This window comes from Megalobrama amblycephala, linkage group LG1 (assembly GCF_018812025.1).
Source record: "Megalobrama amblycephala isolate DHTTF-2021 linkage group LG1, ASM1881202v1, whole genome shotgun sequence".
Lineage (NCBI taxonomy): Eukaryota > Metazoa > Chordata > Actinopteri > Cypriniformes > Xenocyprididae > Megalobrama > Megalobrama amblycephala.
Window position 1 is genome coordinate 34,127,989 of NC_063044.1, and position 21,319 is coordinate 34,149,307.

The 21,319-nt window shown below is 38.7% G+C and overlaps 1 protein-coding gene across 6 annotated transcripts in view; it reads left to right on the forward strand.

Moving 5' to 3' along the window:
• The window catches only part of cep112 (centrosomal protein 112), a 193,814-nt gene that overhangs the window by 16,610 nt on the left and 155,885 nt on the right, over nucleotides 1–21,319 (forward strand). For 5 of the 6 annotated variants that reach the window (XM_048190649.1, XM_048190658.1, XM_048190676.1 and 2 more), the window contains 4 exons: nucleotides 381–458; nucleotides 6,231–6,278; nucleotides 6,870–6,944; nucleotides 17,464–17,550. In XM_048190649.1, the coding sequence (XP_048046606.1) occupies nucleotides 381–458; nucleotides 6,231–6,278; nucleotides 6,870–6,944; nucleotides 17,464–17,550 (288 nt within the window). The remainder of the gene's footprint in view (nucleotides 1–380; nucleotides 459–6,230; nucleotides 6,279–6,869; nucleotides 6,945–17,463; nucleotides 17,551–21,319) is intronic. The other variant, XM_048190667.1, reaches the window with a different exon arrangement.

Below are 21,319 nucleotides of genomic sequence, written 5' to 3' on the forward strand. Positions count from 1 at the left end.
TTCTGACAATACATAATTAATTTTTTTGTAACTAATTTTAGGTTTTATTACAGATTTCAGATTCATCTTCTGATTTGAGCTCGCAATCAATAGTCAATATCTTAAGAACATGTTCTTTGCTGTTCAGCCAAATAATAAAAAGAGTGGATTAAAGTGGTCACGTTATACTATATGTGTTACAGATTGAGGAATGATATATTATTATGTTATTATTGTGAGTTGAAGCTTTGTAGGGTTTCTTAATCTCTGCCCTTGTCTAGCAGGGTTTTCAGTCTGTTTATTTCAAACCCAGTGATGGCGGTTCATGCCTCAGTCAGCGCTCACCATCCCTGGACATGGTTTGCCGTCTCTTTGTTCCTCACTGTGTTTTTCTCCTCCAGGCGGAGGCACACAGGAGGCCGCCCATCTCCTCTGATGATAGTGACTTTGAGACTCGCTTCAACAGCTGGAACCTGGGGGTAAAGTTGGATGTTTTTCATATTTTTCTCCCTCCATCTACCCATTTGTTTAAAATTCAGCTTTTTCCTTCACAGATAATTTACATATACTGTATGACTGTTTGGTGCCATGACGATGACCATTTCATGTGAACTGAGCCCAAAAAAATTTATTTGGACAAGTGTTGTCAAAAGTACCAAGTCGGTACTAAATTTAAAGCTGCAGTCCGTAACTTTTTTTGGCTAAAAATGATCCAAAATCAATTTTTGAGCAAGTACATAATCAGCCAGTGTTCAACATCTCACTATCTCATTATCTTAGCTCGATTCACAACGGTAAGCTTGTAATAATGTTTTATAATAAGAGCGACATGGTGGATTTCCATGGGAAATTTGAGCATGCAGCAGTTCCTCTGTGCGTCATTACATCACGTCTGTAAACAGAAAGGAAGGAGTCCCGTCCAGGCTAATCAGTTTTATCACGTGAGGACGCAGCTGGTCTGATCATTTATAACCTGTTCTCACAGCAGCTGAAATAATTAAACTTATCATTTTGATGGCGGATTGTAATCCAGAAAGGTCCAAATGACAATCATCAGTGACAACTGGAGATTTACCCGTAGTCAAAAAGCAAAATACTTTGGACTGTGGAGTGGATACAGAAATTGAAATCTACAGGTAACGCTAATATACACTAAATACACATACAGTAGTCATGCAATGCTGATGTTGTTAACATTAACAATTTGAGAACAATATAACAGTAATAATAATTTGCACGATTTGACGTGATCCGAGCTAAGCGATGGTTAGATTTAATCATCATTGGCAGCGCGATTTATAGTAATGCTTTTTTCCTCAGTTGGTCAGAACAAAAGTGGCAGAAATGTTACTTATAGTATGTAACTTACTTTTATATTGGTCATACTTTCAAGACGTAGAATCTGTGATTCTGAAGTACAATATCCACACCGGTGCGATGACTGACAGCAAGCATTAGATTCATCCGCGCTGATGAGCTGTGCCGAGGCAGATAACTGTTCCGCATATGACTGCAAAGAGGAAAAATCGCAGACTGCAGCTTTAAAAAATGTGACGATACCAGCATTTCCCCCTAAGATTTTGAGCACTGTTGAGTGGATTCTTAAACACCTCTTATTGGCGATTGTGTTCACACGCTCAACAGATACAGTATGTCTGTGATTGGCTACAATGATCAACGCTTCAAAAACATGTTTAAATAGACATCTTTGACGCTTGCACAAATACACACAGGAGCGTTTAAAAGAAGGTGTTAATCAGCGGAAATGTTTTTGAATGTTTTTGATGTTTTTGAAGTGTTGATCATTGTAGCCAATCACAGACATATCTGTTTAGTACATGGCCAATCAGGGGTGTTTAAGAATCACTCAACAGTGCTCAAAATGCTAGGGAGAAATGCTTGTATCGTCACATTTTTAAAATTAGCTAAAAACTTATTCACCTGCACAATATCACTCAGTTTAACAAGGTGCTATCTGGTACAGCGTCGTACCATGCACATTTAAATTATTTTCAGTGCACACATACTTTTCTTTATTAATTAGACTGATTGTAGAATTTTCACCAAAATCAGCTATATATTTGTCCCATACCATTATCATTGCATTATTGAAAATGGGCATTAAATGAATTTTGTACAGTTATTTGCTATAACAACAGCAGTAATTCATCAACTGATGGTCAAATGATGAAGAAGAGTTTCAGGTTCACTTCCTGCCTTTTAAAGAGCTTATTCAGGTATCTGAATCACAGTGTATTGATGTTGTACTGTCTCAGTGAAGTACACCAGATCATGCTTGCCTGCTGCATCCTTAAAGGATTAGTTCACTTTCAAATAAATTTTTCCTGATAATTTACTCACCCCCATGTCATCCAAGATTCTTTCTTCAGTCGAAAAGAAATTAAGATTTTTGATGAAAAAGTTCCAGGATTATTCTCTTTATAGTGGACTTCAATGGCCTCCAAATGGTTGAAGGTCAAAATTACAGTTTCAGTGCAGCTTCAAAGGGCTTTAAAGGATACCAGACGAGGAATAAGTTTCTTATCTAGCGAAACGATCGGTCATTTTCGAAAAAAATGTAAATGTATATGCTTTATATAAACAAATGATTGCCTTCCAAGTGCTTCCGCCAAAACCACACTTTCGCATTCTTCAAAAAGCTTACACTGTATGTCCTACGCCTTCCCTATTCTACTTACGGAAAAAATGGAACTGGCGCCGCATTCGTTCCGTAAGTAGAATAGAAATAGGACATACAGCGTAAGCTTTTTGAACTGAAACTACCTGCATGTGGGAAATACACTATACAAATCCACTTGCGCTCTCACGTACCTCTCTCGTTTGGCATGAATTCAAATGTTTTGTGTGCTTGACAATTTCGTTATATAAGTCACTTTGGAATATTGCTGTCTTGCATTTTTAAAGCTTGAAAATATTGATTCCGTAGACTTTCTGTGGATAGACAAAAAATTTGGAAATAATAGTATATCTATATGGCAGTTTTTCCCCGTAGTATCAAAAATAGTATAGAGTATTGATTTTTTGTAAGGTATTGTATCAAAATGAGAAATTCCAGTATCATGACAAGTTGATAAAACTACTTTGGGATTTGATGAAAAATGATGAAAAAAACACACTTTTTATACATTCCAGAAAATGACACTATCAGTGGCCACGATTCATTCTCAGCGTATCCTGGGTTTGAGTTCTTGGTTAAACCTTAAAATAAAAAAATAAAAAAGGAATGGTATTGTTTGCCGTGGATGACTACACCATGTGGGAGGAAAAATGTGCTGCAGTGATTGCTCAACATGTTGGCATGCTGAGTTCTTGGGTTCAAAGCGTTTGAAGCTTTATAGGACTGTGTTAGGCTCCAGATTTTCTCAATAGCCTCTTCTGACTTCCCAGCAAATTGCGAAACCTTCCGACTGCTTGTTTCATCACAAAGTTTATGCAGTAAAACAAGAGTCTGAACTTTGCTCTTATCAGAGAGTGGAGTGTTGAGATAAGTATGTGCACTTGCAGGCGGGTTTTCAGTGGCTCTGGGCCCCTGTTCTGTGGGCACTGATGCTGGACTAATCAACAGCTGCATCATGTGTGAACGTGAAGCGCAGCACCGCTTCGTTCTGCCTGGAAACCGCTGCGATAACACGCTGCTGCCGTCCAGTTCTGTGGCCTGATGATTCATTTAGATGAATCATGCTGTGCGAGTACTTACAAAATCTGCATCAAACACTTTTGACTGGGTCATTGTGACTTATTACAGCAACTTAACACTGTTGCTGCTAATCTCACCAAAATGGAATTGCAAAAATAAGTGGTGTTTTCCAGACACTTCCCCAATCTTCCCAGAGTAATGCCTTTGGTTGAGCCAGAACACATCATCACTTATACACTCTTCATAAGTCAACCTACGGCTTACTTATAATTGACTGTTGACTTACAGTAGTATTTTCACACCATGTGTGGATATTTGACACAACACAATTTTGAAACTAAACACCTTACAAACCTCTTTACACATAATGTGAAAAGTTGTTCATGTGTATATATACCAACAAATATATTAGAACATATATTAGGTCTGCTTTGAGGATCCCTAGTAGGCACCACCCCCTGGTTGAGAACCACTGTTTTAGACCTCTCTGTAAATACTGTTAATTTCAATTATTTATTATGCTTATATTACATCTGTCTATTTTTCCACAAATGTGAATGAAGCAGGCTTTTCCCAACAGGCATTTTACTAGCCGGTCTCAAACCTGAAATGTTCTACGTCCACACTATACTTACCTAGATACTAGGGGTGTAATGGTACTCGTCCTGAACCTTCACGGTTTGGCGCATACAGTCAGACGACGAACACAGTAAGCCACAGGCGATTCACACTCCAATCCAGAAGGGGGCATGCATGGTAATGCAACACTGTTTGCTAACTGCCCTTTACAGTTTCAAATGATGTCTTAAGGTGATGATACACGGGGCAACCTTTTGAGCAGTGCTGCCGAGCAATGTTGCTTGGGCACTTTCCCCTTGAGAATGAGCAACAAATTTCTATCTGGATACTTTAGATAGGTCGTGGGTAATTTTTGAGATCCTCCAATCAGAATGCTAGTAGCCAATCACGTGACCAGCTTGGAGATTTAAAAAAAAAAAAAAATCATACAAGATGGCTGCCTCTCAACGGCAGTGGAGCGAAGAAAAGGAGCGTTATATCTTTTTATGCTGGTAAGTTGTCATGTGTCAACCCAAAACAGGGAATTTACCTCATTTACTGCTTTAAATACCAACAGATGTCCAATTTAATGTACTTAGGCTGTAATTTAGCCATCAAATATTTTTAGTATTTTTAGTAAATGCTAAAAAGATGTGCGCTATGTACATCTGCAGTGGCGTAGGCCGTAGCGTAGGGAGTATGGCACGTGAAAGTAGTTTTTGATATGATCGACCCAGGTTCGTAACCGCCTTTTGCCAAACTCGCTCTTCTCCCTTTCCCATCACAAATCAGATCAGGAAGGCATTTATATTTAATAAAAATGAAGAAATTATTTGAAAGTTTAAATAAGGTGCCTAACAAGTGTTTATATTAAAGTATTTATTGGGTTGGCAGTAGATTTGCTCCTCCATGATTAGTTGCTGCCAACTGTCCGTTGCCCTAATTAATTGACCTGTGTCTCACCAGGTTGCCGTTGATGGCAACATTGCCCAGCAACATTGCTCAAAAAGTTGCCCCATGTCATCATCACCTTAACTCTTATCTGTATGATCTGTATAATTAGACAAAATCATTTGGCATTGTGCCGAGGTACATACTGAACCTTGACTTCTGTGTACCGTTACACCCCTACTATATGCTGCCTTAAAAATTAGGACTGAAACTCAAACCCTGAGTCAAACTCAAACCCTTATAATTAAATTCTAAGCCTAAAGAACCAGAATGTGCAAAATGCCATTCTTGGCCACCAAGTAACATAACAATAATGATTAAAAATAAAACATAAAGTTTGCAGTACCGATACATAGAGGTAATAACTCTCAAGCAACCAAAATCACAAATCAGTTTTTTGGACAACTTCAGATGGTCTGACCCCTCGCTGAGAAGATCTGCATTGAACTTTGTGTGGATAATTTTGGTGCAATTATAATTAGGACATTTGTCCTGTGATTTGTGTCATTTTGTTGTATTGAACTTGGTGTCAACAGAGTTTTTGAATGTGTTATACAAAAACTATGGGTCTACGGTAAAGTCTTTGAGGGGGATAAATGCTTAATTGTCATGGAAATAAGAAAACTTTATCTAAGTATTATTATGAGCCAGATATTTTGATTAAATTGTTTTTCTGTACAGTAAAAGTGAAACTATGGTTTCATTATGAAAAATGATGCGTTTCAGTCATGGTCCATCTCATTATGTGTTGAGATGTGTCTTCTATGGAGTGTGTCCTAGACAGACCCCTATTGCTTACAGATTATGGGTTATGTTGACAAAAGACAAACTCACTGGAGGGAAAAAGAGTTTTTAAAAAGAAACGGAAATGGCCTTGCTGCACACAATGCCTCTGTAGGCTTGAGGTCTGATTTCTGTAAACACAGTCTGTGTAGTGAAGAGACTGTATTTAAGTGACACTCTTTGAAGTCATTCCACATTGTTTATGACAAATAAAAGGAGGTCAGAGGTGGACGGGGGGGTGTTTGGGACTTACCAAAGGAGGAGGAGAGTAAAGTTATGTTGTATTGTTTTATTTTTACAGATAGAAAACCCCAGATATCTGCGTGAGAACCCCGTCCCTCTGTCTCCAGTAAGTTCTGATGGGCCCATAGCGGCAGAAACAACACTGATCACCTCAACTGCATTTACAATTGAATAATTATTAAAGCATGACTTGTTCAAGAAAACAGGCAAAATTAAGAACAAAAACCAATTAAGAGAAACAGAACAGTTAGAAACAAAAGATACAAAGTGCTTGACATTTTTAAGGTATCTAACAAAAGGCTGGAAGTATTCAAGTAAACATTCAAAATTAATAATAAAAATAATCTAAAGTGGTCAAATGACTTAAAATTGTGTTCTACAAAAACTGCTAATATTTTGGCATTCAGTAAGGCACTGACACTGGAAAACAGAACATTTGTCTGTGATTGTTGTTGTTTAAACACTATTGGTAAAATATGCTAAATGATAAAATCCATACATGTAGTCACCAAAATGAAGACTTTTTGAATCTTTTTGAGTTTTTCATTCTAATATTTAGTGCTACCAATACTGTAGAACTATTGTAACTTTTTCCTTAATCATTTTAGTATCGACGTGGTATAAAGAGCCAGTACTTTTTGACATCCCACATTTTTCTGTATTTTCTCATGTCTGTCTTTGTCTTTTATATTAATAGATTTACAACAAATCAAGTCTGGGGAAAAACAGCACTCTTTTTGATGAGGCCACCCCAGTGAAAGCCGATAAGGAGGTAGGAAATTTATGTTTTCCCAAAATGCTTAAAATGTGCTGTAATTACCTTCAAACTGGTCCAGTCCCCTAGAGTTCAACTAAAAATGAACATTTCAATGAATAACAATGGTCTCATTGCACGGAAAAGAACAGCATAAAGATTTGGATAAATGTCTTCAGTCCTTCACAAAAGGAAGACGTCTGTACAGGTTTGCGACAACATGATTAAATGATGACACGATTTTCATTTAAAGGGTTAGTTCACCCAAAAATGAAAATTCTGTCATTTATTACTCACCCTCATGCCGTTCCAAACCCGTAAGACATTCGTTTATCTTCGGAACACAAATTAAGATATTTTAGTTGAAATCCGATGGCTCCGTGAGGTCTTCATAAGGAGCAATGACACTTCCTCTCTCAAGATCCATAAAGGTACTAAAAACATATCTAAATCAGTTCATGTGAGTACAGTGGTTCAATATTAATATTATAAAGCGACGAGAATATTTTTGGAGCACCAATAAAAACTAAATAACGACTTATTTAGTGATGGCCGATTTCAAAACACTGCTTCAGGAAGCATCGGAGCACAAATGAATCAGTGTATCGTATCTGCTGTTCGGAGCGCCAAAGTCACGTGATTTCAGCCGTTGGCAGTTGTGACACCTGATCCGAATCATGATTCGATACACTGATTCATTTATGCTCCGATGCTTCATGAAGCAGTGTTTTGAAATCAGCCATCACTAAATAAGTTGTTATTTAGTTTTTTTGGCGCACCAAAAATATTCTCGTCGCTTTATAATATTAATATTGAACCACTGTACTCACATGAACCGATTTAAATATGTTTTTAGTACATTAATGGATCTTGAGAGAGGAAGTGTCATTGCTTCCTATGAAGGCCTCACGGAGCCATCGGATTTCAACTAAAATATCTTAGTTTATGTTCTGAAGATGAACGAAGGTCTTACGGGTGTAGAACGACATGAGGGTAAGTAATAAATGACAGAATTTTCATTTTTGGGTGAACTAACCCTTTAACCAATAACTGTTTTCTATGGTGCTGCTGTCTTGTTGAAGTTTGTCACCCAGCACACTTTTCCACTTCTTAAGTAAATGCTGCATGATGGCTGGTTGCTTTTAATAAACTCAAGAAAGCGATGCTGGATGACAGCTTCACATACCTTACCAAAGCCAGCCTCTCTGAGTTTTGCTTGTTTAGGGACACCGACTTCTCCTAAGAGCTTTACAAACCCTGTTTTTGATGACAGTTTCCCCCTGTATGTGGGTTTAAGCTGAAAATCCCATAGAACAAGCTTCTCTTTGATGTCAGTTGACTGGAATTGTTGAATATACTGAGCGTGACCTGCTGTAATCACACTTCCTCTGGGAAGAGCAGTGCTCAATTAGGTCAACTTCAGTCACACAGCATCATCAGCCCTCGTCTTCACTACAATACAGCTAAATACTCTTTTGAAACAGTGCTCAAGTCTCCAGGGCTGCCGTTTGAAAGATAAAGCCACCACATTAACTCCAAACACTTTTAAGCGAAGAGATTCTGAGATTAGCAAAAACATTGTTTTACTGTAAGCAGAGTAAATAGTGCCTGCGTTGGCCTGTAGAGCATTGTAATTAATAACAGGTGGCAGCAATGGCTGGCCAAGAGGACGCTTGAGTTAATGTCAAGGCTGAAGAAACGTTCCCAGGTAATGGGGTGAAGGGTGAGTCAGACGTTCCTCAGGAGCTGCTATAGGCTTTGATGAAGGGAAATGGTGCATGAGTTGCCCTTCGCTGCCCCTGATTGAAATGACTGTGGAGCTGAGGGCAGAGAAAAACAAAGCTTGTGCGATTTCTAGTATTCATTACTGGCACTTCTCTTGTTGTGTGTTCTTGGCATTGTGCCTCACTATCATTGTTTACTCTTTCTTTGTAATCTGAAATGATGGGTTCTAGCCTTATTTCTCCATTACATTTCCTGAAAACTGTGTCAGTAGACTTGTTTTGCTACCCTTTCTTGTTTTGTTCTGACACATATTATGATTTAAACTTAAGTAGTAAAATCAGCATTAGAGTTAGCGTTTAGAGCTTTAGAGTAATCATCTGAGTTCATTGGTTGTTTTATTGAAATGATGGTGCTTCTCAATGGAAAAAAGAAAAAAAAAGATTGTTTTAAGTTATTTCAGAGCAAATGCTTTAATATCCACGTACTGTATATTGATATGTATAATGAATAACATTGGAAGACTGAAAATTTAGATATATCCTATGTGAGATCCTCAGGTAATGTGACAATTTTCATTGTCTGACAACAGGAAAGAGACACAAAGGTTTTCAAAGCAGTCTATTTTATTACTACTGATACAGTAGACCACCAGAGCAAAAGAATCCAGTCAGACTAAATTTACTTAACATTTTACTGGTAATAAAATCTGCAAAATGAGATCTGCTGCAGGTATGCGTATGTTCAGATGGGGTGACTCCCATCTGAAATGACCCATAATGACCTTTTTCATATCCCACTAAACTGAGCCACTGTATTTTTTTTATTTTTTAGAGTGGTTCACTTTTAGTTTTAATATTGAAAAAAGAACACAGCAGCTTTAAGGTAGTGATATCTCATTAGGGCTTTTCACACTGAGCTTAGCCCCGTGTTATTGTCATTCTAAATAATGCTTTTAACCTTGGGTATAGGAACATTTCGTACTTGTAATTTAGAAGTGGGGTTAGCACCGCTTTATACCTGGGGTTATGAAACCCTGCTCCAGAACAGGTTTACCTCTGCTTTTGGACTGTTAACCCCACATTGCAATACCAAATGTGTGCACTGTGCAACAATGCAGCGTTAGAATCGTGCGACTAGATGCTTTGCAACCGACAGCCAATCGCGTGCCTCATTTTCACATGCTTTGGAGAGTAACAGAAACACAGCGTGTTGTATAAACAGTAGGCTATGTTTCGGTGTTTGAGGAGAAGAAAGCTAAATGGCGACAGAACACGTGACAATTGGAGTGAAGAAGATACTGTTTCATTTACAGTCTGAAAATTTCATAGGACATTCGGCAATATATAATATGAGGATGTCAAGTGTGAGCAGTGTGAAATGTGAAGCAAGATAACTCAGGATTCCGTTAGTCTTGCGTAGCCAGAACTTCAGACTGACGGCTGAAGGTTTGGACTCCGTCTCAGCTTTGTTGACTCAATCGCAGCCAAGGACCGCCCAAGTATGTCCGACATGTAAAGCAACCAATCACAGTTCATTTTGTTCCAAGTCATGTTTAGGGGTGTCCCTATGATAACAGACCAGCGTGCATCTAATAAATTATTCATTCAAGAACGTTGTGCAAGTTTACTGCAACAGTGGTGCCGCAAACTTCACATACATTTGAAAAACCAGCATTTTGTTGATCGTAATAAGCGCTCATTGTCACAGTTGTAAACACGGCGGCTTTCTTCTTCCATGAGGGGGTTTGGCATCACAACGGCTTTGGATTGTTAAAGAACGGGACACACACGTCTCCTGGACATCCTGTAGAATTCAACCAATCAGATCACGACTTTGAAACTTCCAAAATGTTTCCCATTTTGTGTGCCATATGCATCAGATGCCATATGCATCAGCCAATGGTCCGTTGGACTAGGATTTCATTAACTCGGGGTTTATGATAACACAGGGTTAACTATTTCAAGTGTGGAAAGCCCTATTCTGTGGTCTGTTTTACTTATTTGACACTTATTTTTTTAAATGTGATATTTTACTTATCACATTTAGTTTACACAATTATTATTATGTTTTTTTTTTTTTTGTGCATTAACACATTTCAGTTCTATTATATTCCTTCATAGAACAAAGGCAGTGATTTGATTGGGATGTCATCAGTGTGACTGGGGAAGCTTTCTGGTGTTTATCCAAACACTGAACAGTCACCCAAATTTTGACTCTCAAAATAGCTGGAATCACAGACTCAACCCGCAGTGTGGCGCTAAAACGTAGCAGACGTTTTGTGAAAATATTCCCTAAGGAAATGTGTGAAACCAATGCTGGGCAAAGAAAAGACAGAGCAGCTGCTCTCTTCTCCTTCGCACCATCTTTATCTCTCCTCCTCCCACCCTTCCATCTCTCCTTCTACTCTTCAAAAAGCACTGCGTCTCTGTGAGTTTAACGTGAGTAAAAGCACCAATGTCATTCGCTTCACTGATTCCAGGGAATCTGAAAACCCGGAGGTGTGCGCTCGCCCGCCGCACCCTTTCAGACAAGAGTTTCAGAACGCCACTGATGTAGTTTGACAAACTTTTCTAAAAGCACCAATTGAAGCTTCAAAAAAAAGACAAGAAAAGAAAAAAGTGCCGCCCACGTTTGCGTCTGTGCTGCCGGGATCTGTTTGACTGCGTGGCTTCAATCAGTGCAATCTTCTCCTCTGACAGGTCTCCTGTGGTCTCTGAGATTGCACAAGAAGAATCATACGCAAAGCGAGAGGCGGGAGCCTGTTTCTCAGGGTTGAGTGGAAATAGGGCAGGTGACGGTAGCAAACTGTGTGTTTTGCTCTTATGAGATCAGTTTCAGCCTCCAGATAATGCTGTCATGAGACAAACTTCTGTGTTTGGTTTCTATAAATTGTGTCTGGACATTGATTTTAGTGTTTATTCATGAAGCCTGTCTGACTATATTGTGAAATATGTACTTGTCTGGAGTTTTATGGGGTGTGCTCTTCCACAAAAGGGGCGTTTCCTCCAAAAATTGGATGAGAAAATTAAGCAGTACAAAAATAATGTATTACAATGTATTACAAAATATGATATTAAAAAGTGTAGCCTATAAATCATTCTTTTTCTAAAGTGACTCAGTCAGCAGTTAAAATACTCCTGCCTCTGTTGAGCCCATTGAGTTTTAACAGATCCTAAAGCATGCTGTGGGTTTGCTGGTGGGTAATTGTGAATAAATGGGGAAAAGTCACGTGAGAGGAGGGAATGGGCCAGATTTACTAAACGGCAAATTAGCATGAGAGCGCAATTCCAAAAAAGTGCCAATGGGAGTGGAAAGTTCTGCACGTGATCTACTGAAGACGCTCAAACTAAAGACCACAGACGCAGCCAGATAATTTCCATAATGACCAATTCTATCTACTAAGAGCAACACAGATTAGCGTCTGGTTTAAGACACGCTGATAAAGCTGCGGGATGCAGCACAATGGTCAAAGATGTCCATCTAGATCATATTTACATAGAGAAACTATTAAAAAGCAACAGAGCTTACTGTAAACAGCACAGAGTATTCATGTCATCTTCATAAGGGCTTTATGATTGGCCCAAAGCAAACTTCTTTCGTCAGCACGTTCTGACCTTGTACTTGTTAATACTGGTAATCTTCATTCTTTGTTCAAACACAGCATCATATCGGTGTAATTTACTGCTAATATTAAAGATGTCATAAATTGCGTTGTTTTATTGTTTTATAGTGTTTCCTGGGGTGCGCTTATAATGTTAGTATGCTTTTTACAACAAAAATTGTCGTAATTTAGAAATAAAAGGCATTTTTGCTACCCTGGTTTTGGCCCTCTGGTTTGAACTCTCTGTTTTAAGGGGCGTGTCTGCTGTTAGACTTTAATGTAAATGCCCACTGCTGTGATTGGCTAACATATTTCTATTTTAAATATCCAAGTATTACTCTCTCTTTTAGAACGTTACTATTATAGCTCTCAAGCTTAACTAATTGTGAAAGTACTGCATTACATTTAGATCTATGCCATTATATTTAGATGGTGGCATGAAAGGTTGCAGCGATGAACATTGTAGCCAATCACAGACATGTTGTTGAGCGCATGAAAGCAATGATCTCGTCATTTCAACTCAATTTCTGCACACTAACGAATGCTTTCATCGTAGCTAACTGTACAAACAGTACAAAGAGATTTGTTAAATAATACGGGAGTTTTGGCGCGAGTCCAGAACTCAGTCACTGAAACTTGTTTGATTGACAGCTCTAGCTTTCTTTGGTTGCTTTCTTTATATAATTTAATCACCGTTTAAATAACAGATTATTTTCATCGTACTAAGAGAAACAGCCGAATAGTCACTGACCGATAGTCACTGGTTTGATTTACTGACACATAGACAAAGAACATCTGACTGTATGAATCATTACATATCAGATCAGGCATTAGAAGGTATAACACAGTTACTTACATGTTGTGTTACTGTCGAGTTCATATCGTAAAAGTCTGTTTGCAAACCCTGACCCGAAATGCGATTGATTTACCAAAGTATCCACGGTGAAATACCAAATACTAATAAATATAGCTCAACTGAGACATTCACATTGTTGAAAATAAATAACCATATTCCTAGCATTAGGATCCTTTGAAAGGTAATGCTATTTTTAGTCCTGTATCGCTCTCCTCTCCTCCTCAACTCACTAACACACCAGTGGGCGGTGTTAACGTTGCAGTGATGAAGTAGGCGTTGATTTATTCTACAAATGCATTTACGTTCAAGGGATTTAGCAGATTCTTATCAGAGTAGCTTGCAAAAAATGTAAGAATAAGCACAAAGTGGTACTTAAGGTTTGGCTCTAAGGGACCTGCTGGAGAGCCAGGTAAAGAGTGGATCTAAAGGGACATGTGGTTGCTCCTACATAGGGAAACTTTGGGAAACCAAAGCATTAGACCATTTACGAATATCATCATCACAATTTTATCAATTTTTGTGCTACAAGATCTTGTGCTTGTGTAAATGTTCTCATCAGCCAAACACCAGCAGCTGATGTGGGGGGGATCTTCTCTCTCTCAAGTTGCCGAAAGCCTCTTGGGCTGTATTCATGTTTTTGATGTGTAAATAAATACATTGTTTATGTAGAACACATGATGTCTTCATGGTTTGGGTTTGAATATGAAATGACACTACGGTATATACTAGGACAGGGTGATATGTTAAAAATAGTTTCACAATATTTTCTTCAATTAATATTTTATACAAATACATTGCGTTGTCTCTGCACACAACCCGACTACACAACCCGATTATTATGCAATCTCTTCATCAGGAATAATCAGTTTGATCGAATATAGCCTGTATCTTTGTATACTGTGGCAAGCCAAAGAATATCAGGGATGGGCAACTACGGTCCTGGAGGGCCGCTGTCCAACCCTGATAAAAACTCACCTGCCTGTAGCTTTCTAGTTACTCGGAAGACATTGATTAGAAAACATTACAAAACAAACATATGGAAAATATTTGATATAGCTGATAAAAGATCAAATATTAGACCTGAATTCATACAGGATTGGCTGATCGCTGATCACAGGATTAAGAAGAACAATGGCCAATAAAGATTAGTGGCGGATCATTTAGGACATTCCTAATAACTGTAAATGTAACAATATCAAAAAATGTATTTGGCTATTGTTTAATATATGTAGCGAGTTTGTTCAATATTGTAAATGTCTCTAAATGACTGCTGCAGTCGGCATCAGGGTACTTGTCAATCATTGGGCGAATTCCAGTCGGAAGTGAGCATCCCTATGGCCTACTCCCTCTGAAGTGGGGACTTTGATGGGAGCAGGGCACTTGCATGTCATAAATGTAGCTATTTGGAAAACACTTGGCGGAGGAAGCAATAAAAGACAATGTAATTTCCCCATCACCCCATTAGCCTTTCTTACAACAGGATTTTCTTATTATTGCTGTTAACATAATTGTTACAAATAAATACACATTTTATAATGATGTTTTCTCCAATGACGTTTGAGCGTCTTCAGTAGATCACGTGCAGAACTTTCCACTCCCATTGGCACTTCTCTTTTTAAAGTCTCTTCTTTGAACACTGCAGGGAGTCATATTTACCTAACGTATCACATTTCTTTTCTATGAAACATAAAATCAATGACGGAAATGTGTGTAATATATCACAAACAAAACAAAACAACTTGAATTATTCTGTTTATTCTGTACATTAATTCGAAATCTCCTGCCATCTAGCTTTAAAATGAATTATGAGGCCTCACCACACTCACATGACAATAAATGATAAATTTACCATCGCATGTCATTTGGAATGCCCCTGCAAATGGCGCCTCCTTCCTGAATTGACTTTTAAGGGCACAGAAACATCATTTGGAATACACCTATTGTCCACATCTGATTGCGAAATCTTATCAGCCAGCCCTAGTATATACCATGCAAAAGTAGAAATGTGTTCATTTAGTTTTAACACATTTTGAGTTTATATTGTGAAGCTATTGTCATATAATTTGCTTTCAGAGAGGCTCCTCCAGACTTTATTAAAAAAATTTTTTTTTTTTCAGTCTTTTGTTTTTACATATTTTTACAGTAAGGCATTTTCTCATCCTGCATTCAAAGAGGAAGCTCAAACGCAATGGATAGTTTCCCTGAACTTTTAATCAGCGATGATGATCAAGCATCAGTGACCACTCCAGTTGAGTTGGTTTTTCCTGTCAGTCTGAGTCTGTTTTAACAGGCAGCAGAAATGGCCCGTGGCTCTGTGAATGTTCTTGTGGCCTAGAGACGTCTGGATCTCTCTCTCTCACACTCTTTTACTCTGACCGTATAGTGCCCTGCAGCAGATCTGATAAGCCAGTAGATCGTGTCCCACGCTGGTGGCAGCAGTTGAAAGCCCTGATCCGCAGTCAGCCAGAGGGCTGGGAGGCTCACACAAAAATCCTGCTCTTGCCACATCAAAACATGTTTCCCAAAATACATGAGAAGAAAGACACCGCTTCAGGAATGACCAGCGGCCATAGTGACGAAAGTTTGTGGGAGCGGAAGTGTATGCTTACACCTCTCTTCTGTCTCTATGTGCTTGCATTACTTGTGTGAGTTTGGCAGCTTGAAGAGGCGGGGATGCATGTTCTAACAGGCTGGTAAAGAAAAATGTTAAACTTTTGATCCCAGAAATCTTGAGGTGCATTAAATTCCTGAGGTTGCTCTACTGTAGATGAGGGAGGTTCATTACTATTGCTTGCTGAGTAGGGTTGACCAAAAAAAAAAAAATTGGTTAAATTGGTCCTCAGCGTACTAAAAGAAATGTAATTATACATTTAAGTAGAATCAGAATTGGAACCATAAACTCAATTTATGAAAAACGGTTCCCATGCAATGCTGTATGTAGTGTTGCACTGAGCAAACTAATTCATTGGGTGCATCTAACTGTCTTTAAAGTACAAATCAACTGCCATTATGTGTAATTAAATTTTTATCTTCCTCTATCTGCTGTTTCCTGTCCAGTATTAATCATCTGAATCCTTCTGAACAGATGGGCTCTTTCCTAAATGTCTCACAGTGCAATACATGTGGTTTTGTGTTTGCTTTGAACTCTCTCTTTCAGATTCTTAACTGATGTAACTGACTTTCAATGAGTGATCTTAAAAACAAAACGACTGGAGGTGTTGTTTCTCTGTAGGTGTAGAGGAAACGGAACAATGTAATTCAGACATTTCTATACTTTGGCTTTGTGTAAATGGGTCATATAATGAAAAAACATTTCTTTTGAAATAAGTTTTACATTTTTTAAAATCATTTTGATGTGCTGTGTAGACATGCGTTAATATTTACGACTTCTTTTCCAGTCATTTCAGACCATTTCTAAAACAAAACCACCAAAACGGCTCATTTTAAATGATTATGCACTGCCCGGCTGAAAAAAAAAGTCACTGTTTGGATTTAAATAGACAAATGCTTAAGAGTCTATGATTGGATCATTATTGCAGGTATTATTATGTTTCTAGCATGTCATATATTTGGCAACAGTTCTTCAAACCCTAATTGATGGGGTGTGTAGCTTTTCATTTCTTAAACAACCATGTAGGAAGACACATCATGGCCATATTCCAGGATGAGAAAGCCAAGATTCATCAGGCTGAAATTATGAAAGAATGGTTGGTAGGGAGCATGAAGAATCATTTTCACACATGAATTGGCACCTCTGATATTCACTGAAAGTTTTTGGGATGTGCTGGAGAAGACTTTACAGAGTGCTCACCTCTTGCGTTGTCAATACAAGATCTTGACCAAAAATTGATGCACCTCTTGATTATTTATTATTTCCATCAAGAGGTACATCAATATTTGGTCAAGATTTTGTGTTTCACAATTTGAGCCTGATGAATTTTGACATTGTCATCCTGAAATATGACCATGATGTGTCTTCCTACATGGTTGTTTAAGAAATGAAAAGTTACACACTCCAATTAGGGTTAGACGAACTGTTGCCAAACATATGACATGCTAGAAACATAATAATCACAGCAATAATTATCCAGTCTTAGACTTAGACTCTTTTTTTGTTTTGTCATCACTGTATTTAGATGGTTAACATATAAGGCTAGCCAATCATTTTCATATAGAAGTCTTAATTTGAATGGTTTGAAAGAGTGAAAAATGGTCATGAAAAACTAAATAAAATTTTTGGGTGCAATAAACCATTACACTTTCATTACCATTAAACACAGACTTCAAGAAAAACAGAAAAAAAAGAAAAAAAAAACTGTTGTCATTGTGTCATTTTATCTGTTTTTCATTTGTAGGTTGAGTTGAGGACTAAAGTCTTGGAGGCCAAACATCAGGAGGATACACTGAGAATGCAGCAGAAACATGATGCAGAGATACAGAAGGTGAATGACACAGTGTGTGACAGATCTAGGGCTGCAACTAACAACTGTTTTGTTAATCGATTAACGTGTCAAATATTTCTTGAAACACCAAAAATGAAAACTCCTTCATTAATTATTCACTCTCATATCGTCGCAGATGACATGACATTCTTTATTCAGATGAACACAAACATTTTGAGAAAAATAATCCATCTCTGTGAGTCCATATAATATATTAACTATTTGTATTCATTATATTAAACACAAGAATAATAGAACCACAATCCAAATTTAAAATTTCAACTCCAGCTCAGTTTGCTTAATGGATAAGATTTCTTCATAAACAATAAACACATCTGCTGTTAATGGGGGAGAAATAGAGTAGATAAAGAGTTTATAATGACAAGTACCTTGATGATACACAGATTGACTGCTCACATCTTGCAAGTTAGGTTCTGCAAACATCATAGGCAACTTTCTCACCCATTTAAGATTGTATTGTTGTAGTGTTACTGTTTTTTTATGATCAATATCAGGCCAGTGCAGTGGCAACAATGAAACTGGTATTCTAATATATTTCTCCTGAAACTTAAAAGGATAGTTCACCCAAAAAATGAAAATTCTATCATCATTTACTCACCCTCAAGTTATTCCAAACCTGAATGAGTTTCTTTCTTCTGTTGAACACCAAAGAAGAACCGGACAGTTGAGGGTAGCCATTGACTTCCACAGTAGGAAAAAAAATACTATGGAAGTCAATGACTACCTTCAACTGCTTGGTTACCAACATTCTTTATAAAATCTTCTTATGTGTTCAACAGAAGAAGGAAACTCATACATTTTTGGAACAACAAAAACATTTTTTTAGGTGAACTATCCCTTTAACAAATATCATGTGCTGTGTCAGTGTCTGCTCTGTGACTTCCACATTTACTGTATGTTTCATTCAGTCCCAGTGACATCACACCTTGAAATTCTGCTTCAGTAAAGCCTATTAAATGACCCAGGTTTACAGATGTTTGTGTGTCCCCACCCTTTATAAGCAGTAACATGATTCTTGGCAGACTGTTGTCTTTCATGGCGTCCCTAAAAGCCCAACGGCCTCTGGACCTCGTCCTCGACACTCTGTTACGACTCTGCAGGTGTCTGAAAGAGCTCTTTAAGGAGACGATGGGAAAATTGTGTGTGTCCCTAAATGTTCCACGAACTTCCCTTTAACCTCCCTAACGCCCCCTCTTTCCCTCGCTCTCGGCTGCAAGCTTTCATCTTTCACAGGCGACCGGCTCACAGGATGATGAGCTTAGCAACAGAGTGCTCTTCTGATGGACAAAAAGCAGGATAAATAATCCACTGATGGGACTCACTGACTTTTCAGAGGGAGAAAATAATAACTTTTGGGAGGCCTTTTTGGTTTGAATGAAGTTGCATCTGTGTTTGAAGGAAAGACCAGCTCTGAAATGGTCCTTTTTGCCTGCGATGTCCAACCTCTCTTCACTGAACACTGTTGTATTAGGCCTCATGAGAGACCATCACCTCCAACCTCAGAGAGTACTTCTGTAAATAGGAGCTCTTGTTGCCGCCAAAGCCCTATGAAGACTATTCTAGCAGGATAAATAATCCACTGATGGGCTCACTGAATTTTCAGAGGGAGAAAATAATAACTTTTTGGAGGCATTTTTGGTTTGAATGAAGCCCTATGAAGACAATTCTTGTTTAGTTTCTCCAGTGGGGACTGGGAAATAACCTCAATAGCCTCTTCTGGATCTTGAACTCATTAATTCACCATTCTTTGTGTTCAGCGTTACATGAAATCTTGGTTCAGATGATTTTTCTTCTGTCGTTGTGTCTGCTTTGCTCTTAATGAGCGCTGTTGTTTGGTTCTGAAAGACTCAGATGTGCTTCATTCTGAGAATGTCAATATTTGCTCAGGTGCATCTTTCTTTGAAGACCCTATAAACACCACACACACGCAGTGCGGAGCTGTCCGTTGGTGGGCTCGCTTGAGTCCAGGGGCGACCAAGCCGGCGCGTGTGCCCTGTCATGTCCTCCAAGCCGTTGATCTCCATAGGGTCCTTTGAGATTTACAGACCCCTGGTCGCTACGCCGCTGTCCACCCTCACTGAGACAATGGCCGACAGTCTTTGAACTCCCACTCGGACACAGGCGGCTTGTAGAAGGTCAGGCCATCAAAGGAGTTACAGCGGTCTGAACAAACGGCTCTCTGCTGAGCAGTGGCCGCATCAGATAAAACACATTTCTGAAATGCCCGCCTCCCACCCCACCTTGAGCCCAGGCATCTTATCACCCACAGCTCAAGGCACAAGACTGGGCTGCTGCTTGGGTACAAGCCCAGCAGATCTGCTGTTTATTTGGAGCTCACTAAATACGGGTTGCACTTGGCTTCATCCCGCCCCGCCATGAAGGATTTCTAAATTCCTTGGGTTCATCAAAAGCCCGCACTGTGTCGCACAATGGGCGGATTGTTGAGGACTCGCAGAACCGGTCCATTGGAGTCTGGGAGCCCACCGCAGAGGTCTTTGAGACATGAGGGACAAGGTCATGAGTGAGTTCCTCAGGGCTGTGGCTCAAGTCCACTCAGATACTGGCAGCACTCATTCATGCTTCAGAGAGTCTGGAATGTCAACACTCAACGTGCTCCTGAGACGCATCAAAAAGAATACGTAACGCTGTTTTCAGTGAAGAGATCGCTCCATTTCCTTTTATCCATATTCTTTTTTCTTTTTTTTACTCCAGAGAACAGAGAACTTCAATGAGTGACTTTTGCATGTCTTTTGCATATTCATTTGGTCTCTTTTGCTATTAAACATACTTGTGAGTTGTAGTGGAGATTTTGATTCATCCAAGTGACTATTTTGTACTAAAAAGATTCATTCAGATTCATCCACTGGTTTGTTCAGTGACCCCTTTTGTAGGTTATATCATTACATCAGTAGATGGTGACAAATTAGTGTGTTTTCATGAATTATGAGTCATTGAATCATTTACTCAATAGATTCACAGAAACGGCCTTTTAGACCTTGTGTCAACCAAAGCGTTTTTTTCCGGGGCTAGCGTATTTTTCCAATTGTTTTCAATGGGAGCACCGCGTTTTTAAAACGGCAGGAGCGTAGTGAGGCACTTAGCGTCTATTTCTGGTCGCTGAGAGTTGAAGAATGTTCAACTTTGGGTAAAACGTAGCGCTCATCACTGTCACTTTGTACCCAGCCGTCCAATCAAAGTGGAGGAGGGCAGGACAAATACAACACCGACCAATCGCCAATTCTGCTTGTACTACGTCAACAGATAACAACAAGAAGCATAATAACAAAAATAAACAAAATCATTTAAAACAAAAGCCAGAGCAAATACTTTACATTGTATCAACATTTTTATATAGAAACAGTTCAGAAACAAACTATCTGTGAAATGAGATAATAGTAACACTTCAGCAACGTTCTGTATCGTAGAAAGCAAAGTGTCTCTACTGAAAAAGACATTGTGCTGCGAAGCGCTTTCAATTGGCCACAGCTGTGCGTTTTTAGCAGAGCTCCTAGCGTTTTCAGCTGGTTAGGAATGCTTTGGTGGACACATGGCCTTAAGGTTAAAAAAAACTGAACTGAATGATCAAATGCCCACTTTCATTCTGTTAATGCTGGTCAGCAGATCTCTGTTCACAAATGAAATACCTTGTTCATTGAGTACATTCACAAATGCCATGTCCCAGTTTGTTTAGTTTGATCGTGAACAAGTGCCAGTCCATTCAGCACTGCTTCAAGTCATTCAGACTCAA